At 32.3% G+C, this 20,679-nt stretch overlaps 1 protein-coding gene across 1 annotated transcript; it reads right to left on the bottom strand.

Moving 5' to 3' along the window:
• Positions 1–6,720: 6,720 nt before the first annotated feature.
• LOC148611795 (rhodopsin, G0-coupled-like) lies at positions 6,721–13,758 on the bottom strand. The gene is made up of 7 exons (XM_088595327.1): positions 13,750–13,758; positions 12,920–13,028; positions 12,514–12,679; positions 11,468–11,595; positions 8,316–8,689; positions 7,669–7,954; positions 6,721–7,253 (listed from the first exon to the last, which is right to left on the bottom strand). Exons 1-6 carry the CDS (start codon positions 13,756–13,758, stop codon positions 7,679–7,681), a joined length of 1,062 nt encoding a protein of 353 aa, XP_088451453.1. The 3' UTR covers positions 6,721–7,253; positions 7,669–7,678.
• Between the last annotated feature and the right edge of the window lie 6,921 nt (positions 13,759–20,679).

Here is a 20,679-nt window from a genome sequence, read left to right as displayed (position 1 = left end):
ATTCATACGTTATGCCAGAGCTTGCAGACTTTTTGTATCGCTCTAGACTTCTTACAATTAGCCTTCTGAAACAGGTTTATGTTGCTACAAGATTGAAGACATCACTACAGAAGTTTTATAGTCGTCATCATGAACTCGTGGATCGCTACTGTGTATCCATCTGCACCATAAAAAACTGATTTGTTCAATGTGAAAAGTTTTCCTTTCCTCTTTCGTCTACCCCAGACTTTTTATAGGCAACTCGGCAGATGTTTCTAGAAAGGCAGAGGAAGCTTACCCTACCGGTGCACCTGATCCATGCTCCGAGTTTTTAGTGGAATCCGAGTTGCTCATTAACTTGTGTAACTTTGCATGTATTTTTTTAGTTACTTTATGTTCTTTTTGTGTTTGTCTATTTTCCATGTTTGTTCTTTGTCCCTGGAGAACATTTTTTTCCGCTACAATATTGGTTCCCTTGATTACTCTTATATTACACTTCGAATAGTGGTTCTCTTGATTTCCCTTCGAAAAAAGTAAAATCCCATTTACCATAGAAGAACACAAAAGTAACAAGTAATTATCTGATGAAAATTTTGAACATGGAAAATGCAATGGGAAAGAAATGATTATCGAACCTTAAAAGCCCTCACCTCCAAAAAATACATTATGTTTTTAATATCTGTAATGAAAACCACCCGTTCTACTATTCTTCTGTTGGCTCTTACAGTGGTGAATCCAAAATCTAGATTCCGAGACGGTCCTTAACTGCCCGTAGCGGGCCTTCTCACAGATTTCTAGTTAAATTTAATCAACCAAATTTTCAAGCATAAGGCGGACCTCTTGTTGCCCCCCTGGATTTGCATTTTGGACATTCCTTATGTGATATATATAGCTGGCATTTAACAAACAGTTATATATTTTAAAGATTTGCCTTGGCAGAGTTTCTATGACATCTAAAATTCTATTGCTACTTACCATTCCAAAAATGTGTGATATATGCTATGACACATTATGACGGTACATTAAACCCCCTAAACAAGTATATACAATAAAATGGAGTACATCTGACAGATTGATTTATGCTGTAATGCAAGTATAACTACGTTCATGACTCAAATTATCAAATACTTATGTACTGTTTAAATATAACTATGAAAACAAAAGTTTCTTGAAATCGATGATATACAGAAGGTCGTCAGCATTAGCATGTCTTTCGTAAATTTGTTTTTAACTATAGATTTTCAAAACGTCCCGACTTATGATCTTGGAAATGACGATTGTTCAAAATAACAATAAAAAGCAACACTGACTTTTCCTGAAAAAGAACTTTAGTAGCGTAGTACATATTAGAAAAGTAAAGTGAATACTGAACAAAATACATGAAGTGAATCTGTTTTATTTGTAAGTGTCAACCAATCTTGTGTGGTAACTTGTCCTTTTTTTCTTTTATATCTTGGTTATTTTTGATTTATAAATTTATTTATTTATTATTTTAAACAAAAATATTTTCACTGTTTACTCATGTAAGAGATCTGTACGATCTTTACAATAGACAATTGGTTTACTCAAGTAATTTTTCGAAAGTCGGGTGTCTATTTTGTTCTTTTCAAGATTCCATTTTTGTCGCTAAAAACAATATTTACAAAAGTCTTCTTTCATGGTCAGTATTGTTTAATCGTATTGCATATTTTTTCCCGAATCGATGTGTTTAATCGCGTTAGACATCTTACAATTAGGCTTCTGGAACAGGGTTATGTTGCTAGAATATTGAAGTCATCACTACATAAGTTTTATGACCGTCATCATGAACACGTGGGTCGTTACGGTGAATCCACCTGCACCATAAAAACTGATTTGTTCAATGTGTCAAAGTTTTCCTTTCCTCTTTAGTCTATCCCGGACTTGACTTTTTATGAGCAACTTGGTGGGTGTTTCTATAAAAGCAGAGGACGCATTTTCTTCAGGTGCACCTGGTCCATGCTCCAGGTCTTTAGTGGAGACCGAGTTGCTCATTTACTTTTGTAACTTTGTATGTATTATTTCAGTTACTTTATGTTATTTGTTGTGTTTGTTTTCCATGTCTGGCCTTTGTTCATGGATTACATCCTTTGAATTTCCGCTAGAATCTTGGTTCCCTTGATTACTCTTCCATGTCAGGCCATCGTCCCTGGATTACATTCTTTGGATTTCCGCTAGAATCTTGGTTCCCTTTATTGCTCTTCCATGTCTGGTCTTTGTCCCTGGATTACATTCTTTGGATTACCGCTAGAATCTTGGTTCCCTTGATTACACTGTAAAGGCTACAATTGCACTGTTAACCCAGCTGCACAATTTCGATGTTTTCGTATAAATATAACACGAGAATGGAATATTATAAATTCAAAAGCTTCTTTGATATATCGTATAAATCATTTTAAGTTAAGGAAATAAACTTTAACTTGGAAAAAAAATCAAGACCACCGTACATTTTGCATGCACGAAACGTTTTCATACCTCTACTTTTTTATGAGTAATCAAATAATTTTGAATACTATTACATCAAAACAAACATTAGATGCTGAGATAACATTTGATATAAAAAATAATAAAATATGAATGTGATCATCATATTTGATAAAAAAGAAGAAAACTATTTGACCTTTGAATCAATATTTATCACCCCGTGACCACGATGAACAGCGACGACACTAACAATGGTATTTCGGTTAGAGGCATTAAGGAAAAGCGACGGAAATCGAAACACTTGATACCCTTGATATACAAGGTTTTTGAATTAATCAAGAAGACGGAACTAGGCAAAAAGTGTTTTATCCTAAAAGTCATATGATATCCGTATTGTGGACTAGTAAATACCTTCGAAACCTACGGTCCAATAGCAGCGAAATCGATTAGTTGTTTTGAAATAAAAGAACATTCCCATTAACACTGCGTCTACAACATACTAAAACTATAGTGAGGAATGTTTTGCTTAGCATTAATGAAATCACAGAGACACTCAATCAAAGAATGAAATATTGAGAAGATTGAAAGGTATTGCAAATAGGCTAGAGTTATTATGTGAAATTGAATCGAATATTTGAAAAAAAAAAATGAATACAATAACTATGTATTACTAAATAAAAGAAAACTTACATGAGAAATAACCTTAATTATATCAGGGATTACGGTCCGGTTGCATAAAACTACATATTTGAAAGTTTCCTGGTTGGAATTTCATGTGAGGAATGCCTTTCCATGACACAAAAATAATATGATTGTTTATATCACATAAACTAAATTGTAAACTTCTTCTAGGAAATTAGGATAGCTCAACATAAGAACTCGAGATATGATTAACATCTAAAGTAGATATCTTCACAAAAACAGTTATGCTGATTATCGGAGTGTCCAGTTTAATTATTTCTAATATCTTATCGGTATGCAAGAATCAAACTATATTATTTCCAATCAATATGCAAACGATCAACACTTGTCGGTGTTTTTATAAACTTGAAAGAGTAATAAAAGGAATCAAGGTTATAGCGGTAATCAAAACAATGTAATCCAGGGACAAAGACCAGACATGGAAAACAGACATGCACAACAAAGAACATCAAGTAACTAAAATCATACATACAAAGTAACAAAAGTAAATGAGCAACTCGGACTCCACTAAAAACTGGGAGCATGGACCAGGTGCACCGGTAGGGTAAGCGTCCTCTGCTTTTCTAGAAACACCCGCCGAGTTGCTCATAAAAAGTCAAGTTCGGGGTAGACAAACGAGGAAAGGAAAACTATGACCCGTTCAATAAATCAGTTTTCATGGTGCAGATGGATACACCATAACGATCCACGAGTTCATGATGACGACCATAAAACTTCTGTAGTGATGACTTCAATCTTGTAGCAACAAAACCCTGTTCCAGAAGCCTATTTGTCAGAGTTCTAACGCGATACAAAACGTCTGCGTAGTTTCGGCAAGCTCTGGCATAACATATGAGTTGTGACATGAACACTCCATACGCAGGAGCCGAAGGGATGTTGCCACAGATGAAAGGAAAGTTGACAATTCTAAATGAAAAGTAGGCTGCAGCAATATTTATTAAACGAAAAGGCAAGAGTAACAATACATACTTGTTCTAATGAAAATATATAGCTAATATGAGAATAAATACCGTCCTAAATAACACAATTGTAGATTTTAATCGCTGATAATGTGACAATTAAGATACGTCGAAATCCATATATACACAGACTATAGACAACGATACAGGGTATTAAGACGATCCATATACAAAATGAAGTGAACTGAATAAAATAGATTACATATTAAAACCGAACATAAGAAAAACAAAACTTAATAAAAAACCTAAAGCACTTGCAATGTGAACAACCGAAAAATCGGCAATGACATCAAGTGCTTCAGACGGTTAGGTAAAGATCAGACAAGAGAAATAAACACATACAACTAATAACATGAAATTACCAAAAACAACAGGTAAAAAGAAACAAAATTTAAAATGAACAACCACTCAGAGGGAGTATATACAAGGTGTATCGCTAGGGTAAGCGTCCTCTGCTTGTCTAGAAAACGCTAAAGAAGATTATTATGAACATGTTGAAATGCACTGTAATATATCTTGCAATATTCCATATAAAACAATTGACTTAATTTCTATATCAGACTGGCTAACCCACGCTATTGTTTACGTGTGTACGATGGTTTGCATTTCATCAATAAGAAGTTAAACAAAGCATTGTGTGCGTCACACATCTGTTGTTTCTCGTATATGGACATTTACTTAATATGGTTAACTATAATCCTACTGTAAGCATATTAACTTGTAAATACAAGACAGTTATCTAAACAGACAATAGTCTAAAGAAGTAATAAAGTTATTTATCAAGATTTAACATGCTTTATGTCAGTTTTAGTATTTAATACATATTTTGGCAACTAATATAATTATGGTTTCAAGTGTATGTAAAACTAATTATCTTAAAACAAAATACCAAAATTAAGAAAAAAAAAAGAGAAAAAAACCCAAAAAAAACCAAGCAAATTAAAACGAAAAAACAATATACTATGAAAGTACACTAAAACATCCCCGATAGAGTCACTGCCGAGGATTTCCATTTTTATTTTTTATTTACATGAAATTTTTATTAACGAACCCTTTTTCTTATTTTTTTTTAATTTGGTCTGATTTTAATATATTTTAGCTTTCAGTTGATATTATTGCAGTGTAATCATAACTGGGAAAATGAAAAGCGTTTTTGTTTTTGTTTTCTTTTTTTTTTAAACGTATGATTTAATTGTTTACTTTATTAAAGAGGGATTTTGCAAAATAAACCAACTATGGACGAAAAACCAAACAAAACAAAACGCAAATTCTAATGAGTACCACAAAATATCGAGGTTTTACTGTGTCCAAAAATCAAAATGATAAAACAATGATATGATATTGTTTTAATGTTTTATTTTCAAATCTGATGTACTATAAATATATCGACATGACTTAATGTATTGATATACATTGTTAAAAGTAATCAAAGGAGCAAAGATTCTGGCGGAAGTCGAAAGACTAACACCTGACATAGAAAACAGACATACACAACAAAGAACGTAAAATAACCAAAATAATACATAAAAAGTAACAAAAAATGAGCAACTCGGACTCCACTAAAAACGGAGAGCATGGACCAGGTTCACCGGTAGGCTTCTTTTCTAGAAACACCTGCCTAGTTGATTTTATGTATAAAAAATCGTTATAACGCAGAAAACTGAAATAATGTTTCATAAAGCTAGGTAACTTGTTAGAAAATGCAAAGGTCTATATTAATTCGTTTTAAACACGTCCAGAATGATGCTGAACAGACAATAATTATCTTACGTGGTTATTTCAAAAGAAGATTGTCAATTTTGAATCTTTGCATAGAGTATTGTGGTTTACCATAATATGCAATGGATTTTTTTATTTAAGTCACCGGATGATACCTCTTTTATATTTATATATAACATGTTTAACTCCAATGATATCATTACTAATTGGAAGCAAAGTAAAAATAGTACAACCAATGTTCATGTGTAGAAGTGAGGAGCTCCTTGTTTCCAGTGAATTTAAACCCTTTAAAATTTATTCTCTGTTACGTAGGTAGTTACATTTTAGCCGTTCATTGAAAATAAATATGACGTCATTAATGACTTTGTTTCTGTAATTGGACACTCAAATTGAAGTTTCATATAATTCTAGATATACACAAGTAGCACAATGAAACATTAATTTCTTTGTTGTGGTGATAAAAAGCGACTAAATAGTAGGTTTGTCTGGTAGGATGTAAGAAATTTGTTTTACACATGATGGGTTATTTATCATGTATGGTATGTTTTACCTCATTGAATTTAAGATGAAACGTTATAACGAGAATGGGCATGGAAAATTTAAATTTGTTAATTGAAAAACTACTCCACCAGGATAAAAATGTCAACTCAAAGCTACCCATTGGTTTTCTCATATCATTCTTGTTTTGTTTTGAAATAGCCATGGTTTTTGCATTCTTTTTTTTTCAAAATCATTGATATGCTTTTTTATGATTGATATCAAAAGACCCGTTTAACTTTGGATGTCAATTACTGGTGGTTTAAGGGACAGATTGAATATTACGATGAATAACAAAATCGACGAACGCAAAGTGATAATAGTTGGACCCTCTGTTCAATTGGGCACAAATCAATCACAAATTGCTAAATCTAGCTTTTGGATTTTTTTATTTGTACAATATAAACAATTACACAAAACATAGTACTGAATAGAGTGCTGATTGTTGGCATATATATTTTAATCAAAATATATTATGACCATATGTTCCGTCTTAATTTATTTTTTTTTTCAAAAATGCTTGTTCATTGATAATGCTGTAAACGTGTATCTCTTCCGGGAGTACAAGGTTTCCATGTCTTTGTGGATTTGGTCAATCACAAAATACAATTCAACATGAGATATGACTTTTTGATTAAATTTATTTGACAACATGGATGCAACATTCAGGAACATTTGATTTCACTTATTTACGAACAATGATATCTACGCATTTTCACTGATTCCAGAAAAAAAATCGTTGTACTAAGTTACAAAGAGCGTAACAAACAATGCTATTTAATATCTGCAGTTATGTTTCATTAAACACTTTTAGCTATCTTTCCAATTGTTTGTCAACTTCCATACTTAACTCTACCTATGTAAACTCCATTCACTGACATTTCGCCACAAAACATTTCTATGCTATTCTTGTATCTGATAAATAGAGAAAAAAATAAATTGCAGCATAAATGAATATTAAAGAGCACATATTGATTATTGTCATTAGGCCTACAGATTGGAAGCATTCGATGTCAAAATTAAACAGTTATATATAAAGAGAAAAAAAGGAAAACAAACATCGCAAAATAGAAACCCTGACTAACGTGAGAAACTCCAACAACTACGAGCATGCTCCTAGTGAACCAGGGGGTGTAGGCGACTTCTGCTTAAACCACACCTAGTTTAAAAATAAACAAAAACAAACACACACACACACACAAAAAAAACAAAAACAAAACGAGACCAAACAAATACTATCATACGATTATCGAATTGACGCCGTCCACCACTTGTAAAAAATCAGAATGAATTTTAAAAGGTGGTCATACAAGTGTAGTTATACATTTACCTGTTACTCCTCACCTACTGAGATGGTTGTTAGTACGCAGGTCTACAATCTCTGGTATATCGCCAATGTCGTCTGGTGTTCCACATAGCAAATGCCATGCTGCTTTTCTAAAACTGCAGCTAAATAAAGCACATGATAAAGGGCTCAAAACTACACTGCTCTTGGCCATCATTGTTGGGACAACTCGAACCCAGACTGGAACGCTGTGTGTAAACATGAAACATACTGAAGCCAGTGCGTAAGGTGTCCAGGCAACCATAAACACTGCAACCATTGCCAGCGAAGCCTGAAATATTTAAAAGTGTTAGCCAATTGATAATATTTTTTTAAATAGACATAATAAACATGCTACTTTGAAACATGTTGATACAATTTATGCACGTAAGCATCAGTCATCGAGAATATGCATTATCGTAGTTGTTAACTTATGTTAAAATGAGATTTATCAAAATTTTCCCTTTTAAACAAAGAGATATTTTGGTAATGATAACTTGGGCAATGTATAATTTGCAGTTAAATTCAAAACTATTACTACATACCGCCACTTTAGAAGTGTAGTAGGGGTATAATTAACTATTTTGAAAAAAAGCGAGCAAGTCATGTTTACTTGAAAATTAAAAAACTTTGTGAAGGCTTTGTCAACTTACCAATGCAACTTTTCTGTATGTTAAGATCTTATGATGCCGCAACATCACCTCTAATTTAATTGTTTGGGCGTCTGCAATAATTTCTCCTCTTAATCGTGCAATAGCTCCGGATGCTTCAGAAAACTTCTTAATAACGTTAGAGTAGCAAAATACAAAGATGGACACGTGAAGAAAATAACAGCAAAGGACTATCACTATGTTGCTACACAAGCTAGCAGTTGAGCTGGTGACCCAATCAATTGAACACGAGACACCAAAGGCTTCTGTAGAATATTGACTCATACCGAAAAACGGTAACGTCGTGAAAAAGATCGTGTGACCCCATACTGGTACGAAAAAGTACATAATGGCCCATTTTCCCTTCAAATAGAATTCTACAAAAAAGAAGGAACTGTTATAAGGACCTGTCGATTACAAATTCAATCAGGAATAAAAAAAAACCAAATCATAGTAAACCATTGCCTACCTTATCCTTATGGTCTAATCTACTTCAAATCTAGATGTGTCGTGCTTCTCGAATAAGTGTCAAGAAGCCTCCGGGTACCAATTAATTCAATACAAACACTTTTTGGAATAAAACATAAAATCAACCTGTGACAAATTTTAAATTTATTTAAAAAATATGATATAAGACAAAACAATATTTAAAACTCTCTTTAAAGTAAACTGAAAAAAAATGTATGCTATAACCGGAGAAATGTTGAAATGAGAGTCACTGAATATATCTTTCAATAAAAATACAATGCATGTAGCTTCGTATTCCATGTAAGTCCAATTGCTTCCTTGCACACACGGGCGGGTCTTCATTTTAATATCAAATATGCAGCTATAGTTGAATGCATCGAATTCAATTTGGCATCTAGTATATTCTGATCCGCACAAGTTCAATAAATCTTAATGTTGATGAGCTTATTAAAATACGCCGATCGTTCTGAAAAAGTAACAAAATAGCAATAGAAACTAGAAATAACACAGTGAGAAGGTCGTGGAAGGTGTGTGGGATTTTATATAACGCTTAGCTTGGTAATGTTTGGTTGATTTCAAATTAAAGTAAGATGATGTCAGTATAAAATTATCACAATTTAATATATCTGTCTTTTTGGCACCAGGAAAACTCAAAAATTGTTTTATTTTCTGCAGATAATTATTTGGGGTGAATTAATATAACACCCACATTTTCATATTAATAGCACCCCAAGATAAATAAGGATTACGTTCTTTGCCGAACCTATATTGCTCATCATATTGGATCTATCCAACCCCTATTTGAACCTCTCACAGAAAGCATATATTCAAAAATACTGATAAAAAACCTTTATATGTCCACTTTTTTCAGTTTTATGCATATAATAAATCATTAAGCATTGGCCCAATATGTATGCTTTTTATTTGAATATGATGATTTGGACTACTGACAACATACCTTCCGTTATTGCACAATCGCCTTTTACTAAGTAAATCAACCTCATTTTCCAGATCACGAAATCGCGTTTGAGATGACTGCAGTAACAGTATATAGGGTATCCTGGATACCTTGTCCTGATGATTATTCGAATGGCTATTCAGATCAACGTTTCTCCAAGGTACCAGAGCGGCAGACAGGGAGTTGGATTTTTGAGAATTTCGGAAGTGTTTGCGTTATTTCTAGTCCAGAAGTCCAGAGTTTTTTCCCAGGCCTCATGATCGGATGATTCAGCTTCTGATTTTACCTGACAATGTTTTGGTTGCGTTCAGGTTGAAGGAAGATGTCGTCAGTGAAAAATACTGAAGTAATTCTGACACTTTTCAGTATAACAAATTTAATAGATACAAAAATACTTAGCTTAATTAAATTGTTTAACTTTTCCTGATAAACCTTATTAATTTTGAGGGTTTTGTTTTTAATGTGATATTTTACACGTGTATCATTTACGTTACACAATCATGAATATTCAAGTCGCTAGTATCACTTGATACTACACGAATATCTTGATTTGTATAAAAATTTAACATCTTAGATTTATTTATAAAACTGTCATTTGTCAGTTAGTTGAACTTGTGACTTCATGTCAGAATAGAAGTGCAAATACTTTCCATAAAAATATAAATGATTATAAGAACACTAAATATGAATTTTTAATGGGAGACATGTTTAACATAATAAGCAAACTTAAATGACTGAAAGCAAATTGTAAGGTTCAAAGCAACTCGCTACAAAAAGTTTACTATCAAAATTATAGAAGATACAGGTGTTCATTTCATTTCATTTTGACACCTATTTCCTGATTATTGCTGTTTCATTCATTAACACATCCCTTTTACACGCCATTAACACCTACAGTGTAAAATGGTGTCAATGAAAGACCGAGGCAGTGTTGGACACACATTTTGTTTAAAAAAATATATCATCCAGTAGAAATCACAAACTCATGTTTTCTAAGAAATGAATGTTGGTTTGTAATTAACTGAAATGGTAATAGGGAGATAAGAAAGCAGTTGATAGAATCCTTAACTCTTTGATGTAGTTATAATTAATTTTTTTTTGTTACGGAACTTATATTCTGAGTCATCCGCACCTTGTTCTTCCTGACATCAAAAATGAGTTCAACATTAAATTGAAATAAAACAATTGGTGGGATAAAATTTACCCTTCGCATTCACATTATGGAACTTGCCAGGTATCTACACGGACAGTCTTTTAAATGTCTTAAATAATATTGAAACTTATAAACCAATTTTGCCTTGATAACTCTTTCAGAGATAACTGAAATGTATTAATCTGAAATAAATTCATCAGCACAATAATGAAATTAATAAATGTGATCATATTTCTTTTAGTCATCGACAAATTGACATGTATATCATGCCAATTAACTCGTAATTACAAATTTTGCATTTTACATTTGTTTCGTAACTGATCGTAACATTTGAATTTATATTGATATGTTACTTAAAAAAAAACAACCAAAATAAAGCGACATTGATTGTGTTCTTCGGTACACAGACCTCTCTCTCAGAAACAAAAAGAAAGACATAAGATCATCTGGCCTGTAGAAATATAGGACAGAGCATGAAAAGGTACGAGAAACAGAGTCAAAACTAACGAACATTAGTGAAACTTGTTGCAACCCAGTGTCCATCTGGAACTTAAGTTTACATATGATTTAACTCACCATATTCTGGCTTGCATACAATGATATACCGGAGTACAGCGATTGCAGCGTGAGTATTCATGTCATTTAAACAGAACAGAAATACACAATATCCGGCCAGAGTACATCCTATATCTCCGAATAGCCAACTATAAGGAAGATAATCACATCGTCAATATTAATTTGTTTTATACAGAATCTCATTTACTTAGTATAAACATTTTAATGTATTTGCAATTGCTGACAAATTGACCTATTCAAAATTGCCAATATTTAAAGTATTTATTCATAGGGTTTTTTTTAAAAATAATTCCAGCACTAAGGATGCCCATCTAGAGAGAGAAAATCATTGCGTTAATACTGTAATGGTGGTAAAGCTCGTCAACAGTTTTGATAATTAGCAGTGTAATCATCTGCATCAATTATCACAATCGACTAACATTACACGGATATAATCATATACATGTTTGTATGTTTTTGGTTCGTAGATTTTAACAAATTCTCAAAGAAACAATAACGAGGTATGCAAGTGATTAAATCTTTAAATAATGCTTTTGTCTGTCTTTTAAAAAAAAACACTTCTCAGTAGTCTCCCACTTTATTATCTCTTTTGTGAGAATATTGGACAAACAATGTGACTCCTGATCAGCTATTTTAATTCCGAGAATAAGATATCATTTCCGGTGTACCACGCGTTTAGATGGAATGAAAAATTTTGCCCATCACCTAATAGACCAAATTTGTAATAAGGCTGTGACGTCATCAACCTTTTGAATGAACTACTCGATCAACTGTGACATTCAAATATATTATAAGGAGTGACTGTTATATTTTTTCTGTCTTGTTAAAATGACATCGATGCCCGTTATGCACACTTCATAATTTGCAGGTTATTTAGTGTGTACCACTTAATGGAGGTAATTTTTTTCGTTGGCAGAAAATTTGTAAGTCAGTCCTTAACAAGACTAACTACCAGTAGGAACAATTATATAAATAAAACAATAAACCAAACATAACCAAGTTAACATATTTGGAACAAATTAACAGCTACATTTCTACTTACTTACTGTTTTGAAAGACTAGAGGCGGTTGACAGAGGTATGGCTATCAACGTCACTAGAAGGTCAGAAACGACAATGTTGACGAGCAGCTTGTGATGAATATCATGATAATTAATGCTGCCTTTCAGTAGAACAGTGATCACGAACAGATTAGCTACCAATGCCAAACATCCTGCGAAAGCATTATTCGCTAACAATCAAAATCTAATTACTAAGTTTTACGATTTTTCCTAAAATTGATTAAAAATAAATAGACAATATTCCTGTAAGCAATCTTGCATTTTTAAAAGTCTTTAGGCTGCATACTGAAGAAACTTTTCTTGTAGATAAAGTGTTTTTCCAAGAATATGTAAGTTTCGTTTTAAGTATTTAAATATTTACGGTCTATTCTCAAAACATTGTGTTTACTTACCGATAAAAATAAGATATACAGCTATTGTTACATAACCCTCATCAGGCAGATGTTGTATTGATGATATGTACGAATGCGTTTGATTGCTTTCTGTTCCGTTTAAAAACTCCTAAAAATAAGTAAAAAATGAGTTTATGACAAATATGAGAAATACATTGGGAGAAAAGGGTAAAGATAATTAGCATGTGTGTTTATCTTTAGGGTTTTAAACATGACAATCGACGTGTCATTATAATGAGCGATATCGTTATAATGATAGAAAGATAGATGGAATAAATATAACGAAAATAAGTATGGTGTAAATGTCAAAGAGACAACAATCCCATCGGGACAATCGTGTCAGCTCAAGGCGAGGCATCGGTCTTCGATGAACGACGAGGAAATCCTCATACCACATGGCAAGTTACCACTGGCTCCAAAACATCATTAAACATTAAAGAGTTGCTCCTATATACTGTATACGCATTAATTTTTGCGGATTCTGCCAAGTGAACATATTCACAGATATCAATTTTCGCGGTTTCCAAAAATGATAAGCGTTCTATAGTGTTAAAAAATCTATTTCACAGGTACCTTTTATCCGCGATTTTCTGTCCACCCCAAAATAGCGAAAATTTCTATTTTTACCGTGCTCAAGTATCATAAAAATTAAGTAAAGGTGTAAACGAAAGAAGACGTACAGAGGCCAGAAATTCCTGCCTTGGGACGGGCGCAAAAATGCGACAGGTTAAAGTACTTTGGCATGATCACAACCCAACCCCTTTTGAAATTGGGCACAAGTGAAAAAAATGTTATACAATTAAACACACCTAAAATCAGTTCAACAAGACCTGAGCCATTGTAACAACGGAAATTCAGAAACTGAATATAAATTACACAAATGTACAAATCATGCCAGGTGGTATCATGTATCATGGTATCATGCACTGCCTTTCTCCGTCTGTTTAATTAACTAGTCAATAATAATTTTGTCGATATAACTAATTGATATAATTCATTAACGACAAATTAACGACAGTGAAGGCCGTATACTGTCGGGAAAAGAATGTCTGATAACATCTTAAAGCCATTTTTTTTAAGAGCCGATGCGTTCCGATTGGTATTTAATTACCACATTGAAGTTTATGTTACTAAGTTAACGTTACTATTCTGTAACGCTGATTACAATGAAATAACAATGGCGTCATCGAAAATATTAATTGTAGACTGCATATCAGAAACTAGACTACTAATTAACTGCATTATTAAAAATTGAAACATTACTGTTCAAATAGCACAGTTAAACAGAATTTAAACAAGGGAATTATCATTCTGTATTCGAAAAAGAATATTAGAAAGCACATTTTCTGTGAACAAATCATATATGAATATAAAATTAAACATTTTACTAATCGTAAAGTGAGAAAAACAATGATGAAAACCAAGAAAAGATAAAAAAAAATAAAACTACTCACCTTTTAATGATAATGATAGTGGCAATAATTAATCAACAAAAGCATAACACATTCATTTTTTAATGGTTTTGAAAAAGTTAATCTAAAATTGAAGTTCTTTGCATTAAAAATCAATGAATATTTTTGTTTTATTATTTAAACTTTTCTTACAAAACTTAATTTAATTATAGTCTAAATGCTCAAAACAGCCTTGTAACAAAAAAGAGATGCTTACCATTCCAATATTTTGAATTATCATTCCCTCCAAAATCCTTTCTTTTGCTTCAGTGAATGTAAGCTGTTTTCATGTTGATGTCTTGGAAGCGAATGTATCGAATTTTTTTATCAGATGAAGGAGATAATTCGTATCACCTGATTGGCAGTTGCGTATATGAACATTCTGCCTTTTGCCTTCATGTTATTCCAATATGCTTTATGTTTGATTTTAAACATTCATTACTATGTATATAGGATTACAAGATTTGTAGTTCATGACATAGGGATTTACTGTATCTATATCATGTTTGCTTTTTTCTGCTCGGTCAGTACTCAATTCGCAAATTCTATTGATAGATATTATCTTAAATAGTTGCTGTATTTAGTTTACAAACGTTAAGATATTTTATGCGTATAATCCTCCGTGAATGAAGTTAGGAGCATTCTAATGTTCAAAGCTATTTAAATTGTTTGTGCATAATAAATTCCATATATCACTGAAAAACGAGAACAATCTTGAAAAAAATATACACGCATGAGCAGTAAGCTCCGAAACGGCACTACTTCATCCTTCACAGATTGAATAAAGAGAAGCAGGTAGAAAGGTATGGTTTCGTATTAATTGGAAATTTGATAAAGTTGCAAATACGAACAGAAAAATATATATTGGAAATGAAATCAATATAGATGTGCAGAAGATGTTGCTTCAAAAACGGATTTCCTTTGACAGAAGTACTTTAGCTTAACGAATGATATATGAACTAATGGAACAAAGGTATATTGCGCGTTGATTGAAATGGTTGTTTTAAAGTTTAAAGTTAATTTTTCCGTATTCAGTATAATGATAACTAATCTCAAACTGATATAAAGATTAGCTGTATTTTAGATGAATTCAATGATCAAAGTATGAAAATCAAATATGATACTGATCTTGGTAATACATTATTTGCAAGTTCAGGGTCATTTGATAGCCAACAAACACACATTCAAAACTTCTATTTAAATTGCAAATGAAACATAAGGCAGGGATATGTTGCCTATAGTTTAAAGTCATATTTTGAAGAGTTTAAAACGTTCTGCTGAAAAATACTTTGAACTTACAGAACTGACTATTGTTTACATTTGAAAGAATAGAAGTTATTGGTTTTGTTATGATAACGACACCCCATTGTATCTGTCTTTCAAAAATGATAAATAGAAGTAATATCCTGATCATAACTCTATCTTCATAATTTTATTATTAATTTGAAGGATCCTTTTGAAACCTGATTAATCTTGAAATTTGCTTTATGAAACAATTTGGTTGATATGGTCACAATGACATAATTAAATTGGTCGGTGAAAAATGGTAAAGAGTTTTCTTTTGCAGAATGTCCACCACATTGGAATGAAAGCAATTCTTTAAGTCTTTTATTACGAAAGTATTGACATAATTAAAGTTTACGTTTCGCGAAACGTGGGTCACGTCATCTCCAGTACACATATTTCGATGAAACCTAAACATTTACATGCGGCACATTATTTTCACCCTAAAAATTAAATTACGCTAAATTTGGAGCATTTTAAAGTTATGACGGGAACATCAGTCACCATTGCAACAACAACTTTCGCGTGGTATTGAAACCTAAACAATTAGATGTGGCCCGTCATTTTCACTCAAGAAACCAAATTTCATCCAAATCGGAGCATTTTTAAATTATGGCGGCCATGGTAGAGTTGTCTACCCTATCTTCTTGAAATGTCAATATTTAGACTCGGCACAACATTTTCACCCTAGAAACCATGTTATATCCAAATGATGGCATTTTGAAAATTAGGCGGAAAAATCGGTTGCCATAGCAAGGAGCAACATATCGTACCGTTTCTTTTTTTTTTGCATAATTTTGTTTGGAATATTAAACTACCGTACAAAATTTCAAGTTCCTAGATACCTAGGTTTCCATGACATTGCGATGTCCTATTCTAATATTTTAACCTTTTCTTATTTGGCCTCTTTCGGAGTTTTGACTTCTTAGGTGCAACTTCAGATGATACTGGAAATATGTGCATTGTTTCGTATGAATCGACCTTACGGTATTCGCGAATTTTTCCGGAAAAGTTTATTAATATAAGATAGAAGATGACTGAAAAATAATAATGATTATAAAAAACAAAATCAAAACAAAAACAAACAAACAAACCAAACAAAAAAAAAACCGAAGTAAAAACAATAAGTCACCGACACTTCGTGGTCGGTGACTTAATTATCATTTTAACCAAGATATAAAAGTAGGAGATGTGGTTTGATTTCCAATGAGGTAATTATCCACCAAATGTCAAGCAACAAACAATGTAACCTCCACAGATCACCATACAGTCTTCATAATGGAATAAGCTATACAATGCTCCAGAATAAATGATGTGAAACTATTCATGACAGACGAAAATCGACTTAGTCCATAGAAAACAACGTAAAACAAATAACAATACGCGAAAAAGCAGCGACGATCACTGGACTACATGTTCTAGGTTTGGGACAGGCGCATAAAGTATATGACATGGTTAAATGAGCCCGGGAACGTTCAACCCCCTCCTAAACTGGGAGTGTGATGGGAATATACAACAAAACGAACTATAAAAATATGCCGAATTCGGATTTACCTTTACCTCTTGGGATAGATACAGAATACAAACTCCTTAACAAGAAGGACAAAAGACAACAAGTTGTACCTATCTCGAAAGAACACTTGCTGTTTCTGTAAGGTAGTACAAAATCCAAAAGCAACTGATAATCACACCTAGTTTACTCTGAGAAAAGTATCAATAAAAACATGCCCAACAGTGAACACATATCATAAAATGTGAAAAAAACAAGGTCTTAAAAGTTTTTGCGTGAAATTGGACGAAATGTAATTATGTTAATCAGTATTTAATTTGTAGACAAGAGAGCCAATGAGAGAACCAATAAAACAAAATTCACAGATTTAACAATGATACGGTGAAGATAACCCTTACGAATAACTTTATTCAAATATATTTCCAGACTGAAACGATTCTGTTTAAACTTTATCTATTGCATTACCAATTACCCTAAAAGCTAGGATGTGAAATCCTATTTTTAATTAAGTTACGACAAGTACAACCAATTTCAGCATCAAATCGTTGTATTTATGAAATAATAAAGAAAAAGTCATAACTAATTTTTTATAACGAAAACCTTGACCTAACAAAATACCATTAATACATAGATTTTGTTCATTAAAATCTAAATACATCGCTACAAACTCAGGCATATCGAACCAGTTGAGATATTTTTACACCGTATGAAAGAGTCAAAGAAGCAATTAAAACTGTCCTTATTAGCTTTATTCAAAGTAAATTCCTTGGGGTAAATTTCAGTAGTGTATTTGAAAAAGGCAGTGTTATTCAGCGCAAAAACATCATTAAAGTAGCAATAAGTAATATAACATCTCTCTAAGAAATCAGATTTGGAATGATCTTTGCGAGGTTTAGCCATAAACTTAGATTCATAACAATACAGGAATAGATCTGCTATTGAAATGGCTCACTTTGTAAGTCACGTATGTTTGGTAAGAAATAATTCCAAATCACCTTCCAAATATACAGAAGATGTTTACAAAATGCTAGAATTTTTAAACAAACGGTCGGCATTCCAATGGGAACAAATTGTGCTCCTCTTGCTGACCTATTCCTTCACTCTTATGAGGCTGCCTTTATAGCTGATCTGATCCAAAATAAAGAATATCCTTTAGCTAGATCCTTTAATCTCTGTTTCCGCTATATAGATGACATGTTATCTTTAAACAATCCTAATTTTGGGGATTTAATACATCGTATCGACCCCAAAGAACTTGAGATAAAGGATACTACAGACACTGTGAAGTCAGCCTTATATATTGACCTACACTTAGAAATCGATGGTAAAGGAAAAGGAAAACTTTTGGCAAAACTTTACGACAAACGTGATGACTTTTCATTCAAAATTATCAATTATCCTTTCATTTGTGACAATATCCCTTTCGCACCTGCGTATGGAGTGTTCATATCAAAACTCATACGTTATGCCAGAGCTTGCCGGGACTACGCATACTTTTTTGTTATCGCGCTAGAATTCTAACAAATAGGCTTCTTTAGTAAGGTTATGTTGCTACAAGATTGAAGTCATCACTACAGAAGTTTCATGGTCGTCATCATGAACTCGTGGATCGTTACTGTATATCCATCTGCTCCATGAAAAGTGATTTGTTCAACGGGTCATAGTTTTCCTTTCCTCTTTCGTCTACCCCGAACTTTACTTTTTATGAGAAACTCGGCGGGTGTTTCTAGAAGAGCAGGGGACTCTAACCCTACCGGTGCACCTGGTCCATACTTACAGTTTTTAGTGGAGTCCGAGTTGCTCATTTACTTTTGTTACTTTGTATGTATGATTTTAGTTACTCTATGTTCTTTGTAGTGTATGATTTTAGTTACTATATGTTCTTTGTTGTGTATGTTTGTTTTCCATGTCTGATTTTTGCTCTGGATTACATTCTTTTGATTACCGCTATAACCTTAGTTCCCTTGATTACTCTTTGTATTTCATTTTAATAGGGAATCATTCATGTATAAAACAATAGAATCTTAATTTCTATAGATGAAGAGCTGAAGTATAGTGTTAAAGTCAAATAAGTTCGAAAATCATTTTAAACCAATGCTACTGTGTTAACACTTTTTTTGGAGTAACAGTCAAAAATGGTTACAGTCAGGTTAATTTTGCCAGCAATGAGCATATATACACATAATAATGTGCTGGTGACTTCTGTATACAATGTTGGTACAATTTTAATCATTTTTAATTACATGTACTGTAAACTTCGCCACTTACTTTTGTTTTGGGAACATGTTCAATATATTTTCGTTTAAATTCATACTTAAATTTAGATAAAGATGTGGTGAATATGTTTCGAAATGTTAAGTGACGAAGTTTATAATAAATAATATTTTATAATAATGTGCAGGTGACTTCTGTATATAATGTTGGTACAGTTTGAATCATTTTTAATTACATGTACTATAAACTTCGCCACTTACTTTTCTTTTGGGAACATTTCCAAAATATTTCGTTTAAATTCATATTTAAATTTAGATAAAAATGTTTCGAAATGTTAAGTGACGAAATTTATAATAAATAATATTTTATAAGAAAAATGAAAATGGATTTTTCGTGGAGTTTCATGAAATTCACTTTTGTTTCTATTCAGAAAAAGTCACACTCCAGACGTCCAGCCTTATTTTTCATTCGGTAAATATGCATTTTAGATTAAAATTATATAGATCATACATACAGTTGTCACTTTGCAAGAGTTATCTTTCCTGATTTAAGTGGAAGATGAAAAGATTGCGTTCTAAAATAAATAAATATTTACCGAAAGTGCTATCGTTTAGTAAAATATAGCATACTTAGAACGAACAAACATCGAATGTTCTTTTTTTACTTCAAAAATCACCTCTACACGTGGTAGTGTCTGAAATGGCACTTAAGATCACTACAATTTTAAATTCTTTATCATGTTTGTTTCTTTCATTTTATTTTGTTTTGTTTTTGTTTGTGTGTTGTTGTTCATTGTTATGTTGTTGTTAATTTTCTTTGCTACAAATGTATTGTAGTAGGTAACGATATTCGGAACATATTCATGCTTTAATTAAATTAGTTTCTTATCAAAATATATCACTGATAAAGCACGTTCCATGATGTAGTCTCAAACATACGTCAGAGGACAGAAAGGCCATGAAACATAAAAGACATTTGATTTGGTCCTCATACACTAAAAGAGGCTTTGTCCTTTGTTTACTTTGCTGCGAAGGTCATTACAGAAGCAATTAACAAACAAAGAGCCAAACTGTTTAAACATTTATAATATTGTGTTAACGGTGGCAGTTATTCGAAGAAACATTTTATGATATTTCAAGGTAAGGGTAAATAAGAGTAATAACAAAATTACCGAACACTATATATATGTGTGTGTATTTATCGATTTTTTACTGATATGTGTTTTCGAAGGACAGTAAATATGGTACACAAATTATAATGAAAAAATAAAACAAATAAAATAAATACAATTTGTTGCTTAA

The sequence above is a fragment of the Perna viridis genome, chromosome 7, assembly GCF_037379345.1.
Source record: "Perna viridis isolate PV_CMFRI_1.1 ecotype Kerala chromosome 7, ASM3737934v1, whole genome shotgun sequence".
NCBI lineage: Eukaryota > Metazoa > Mollusca > Bivalvia > Mytilida > Mytilidae > Perna > Perna viridis.
This window is presented reverse-complemented; position numbering and strand designations above follow the sequence as displayed.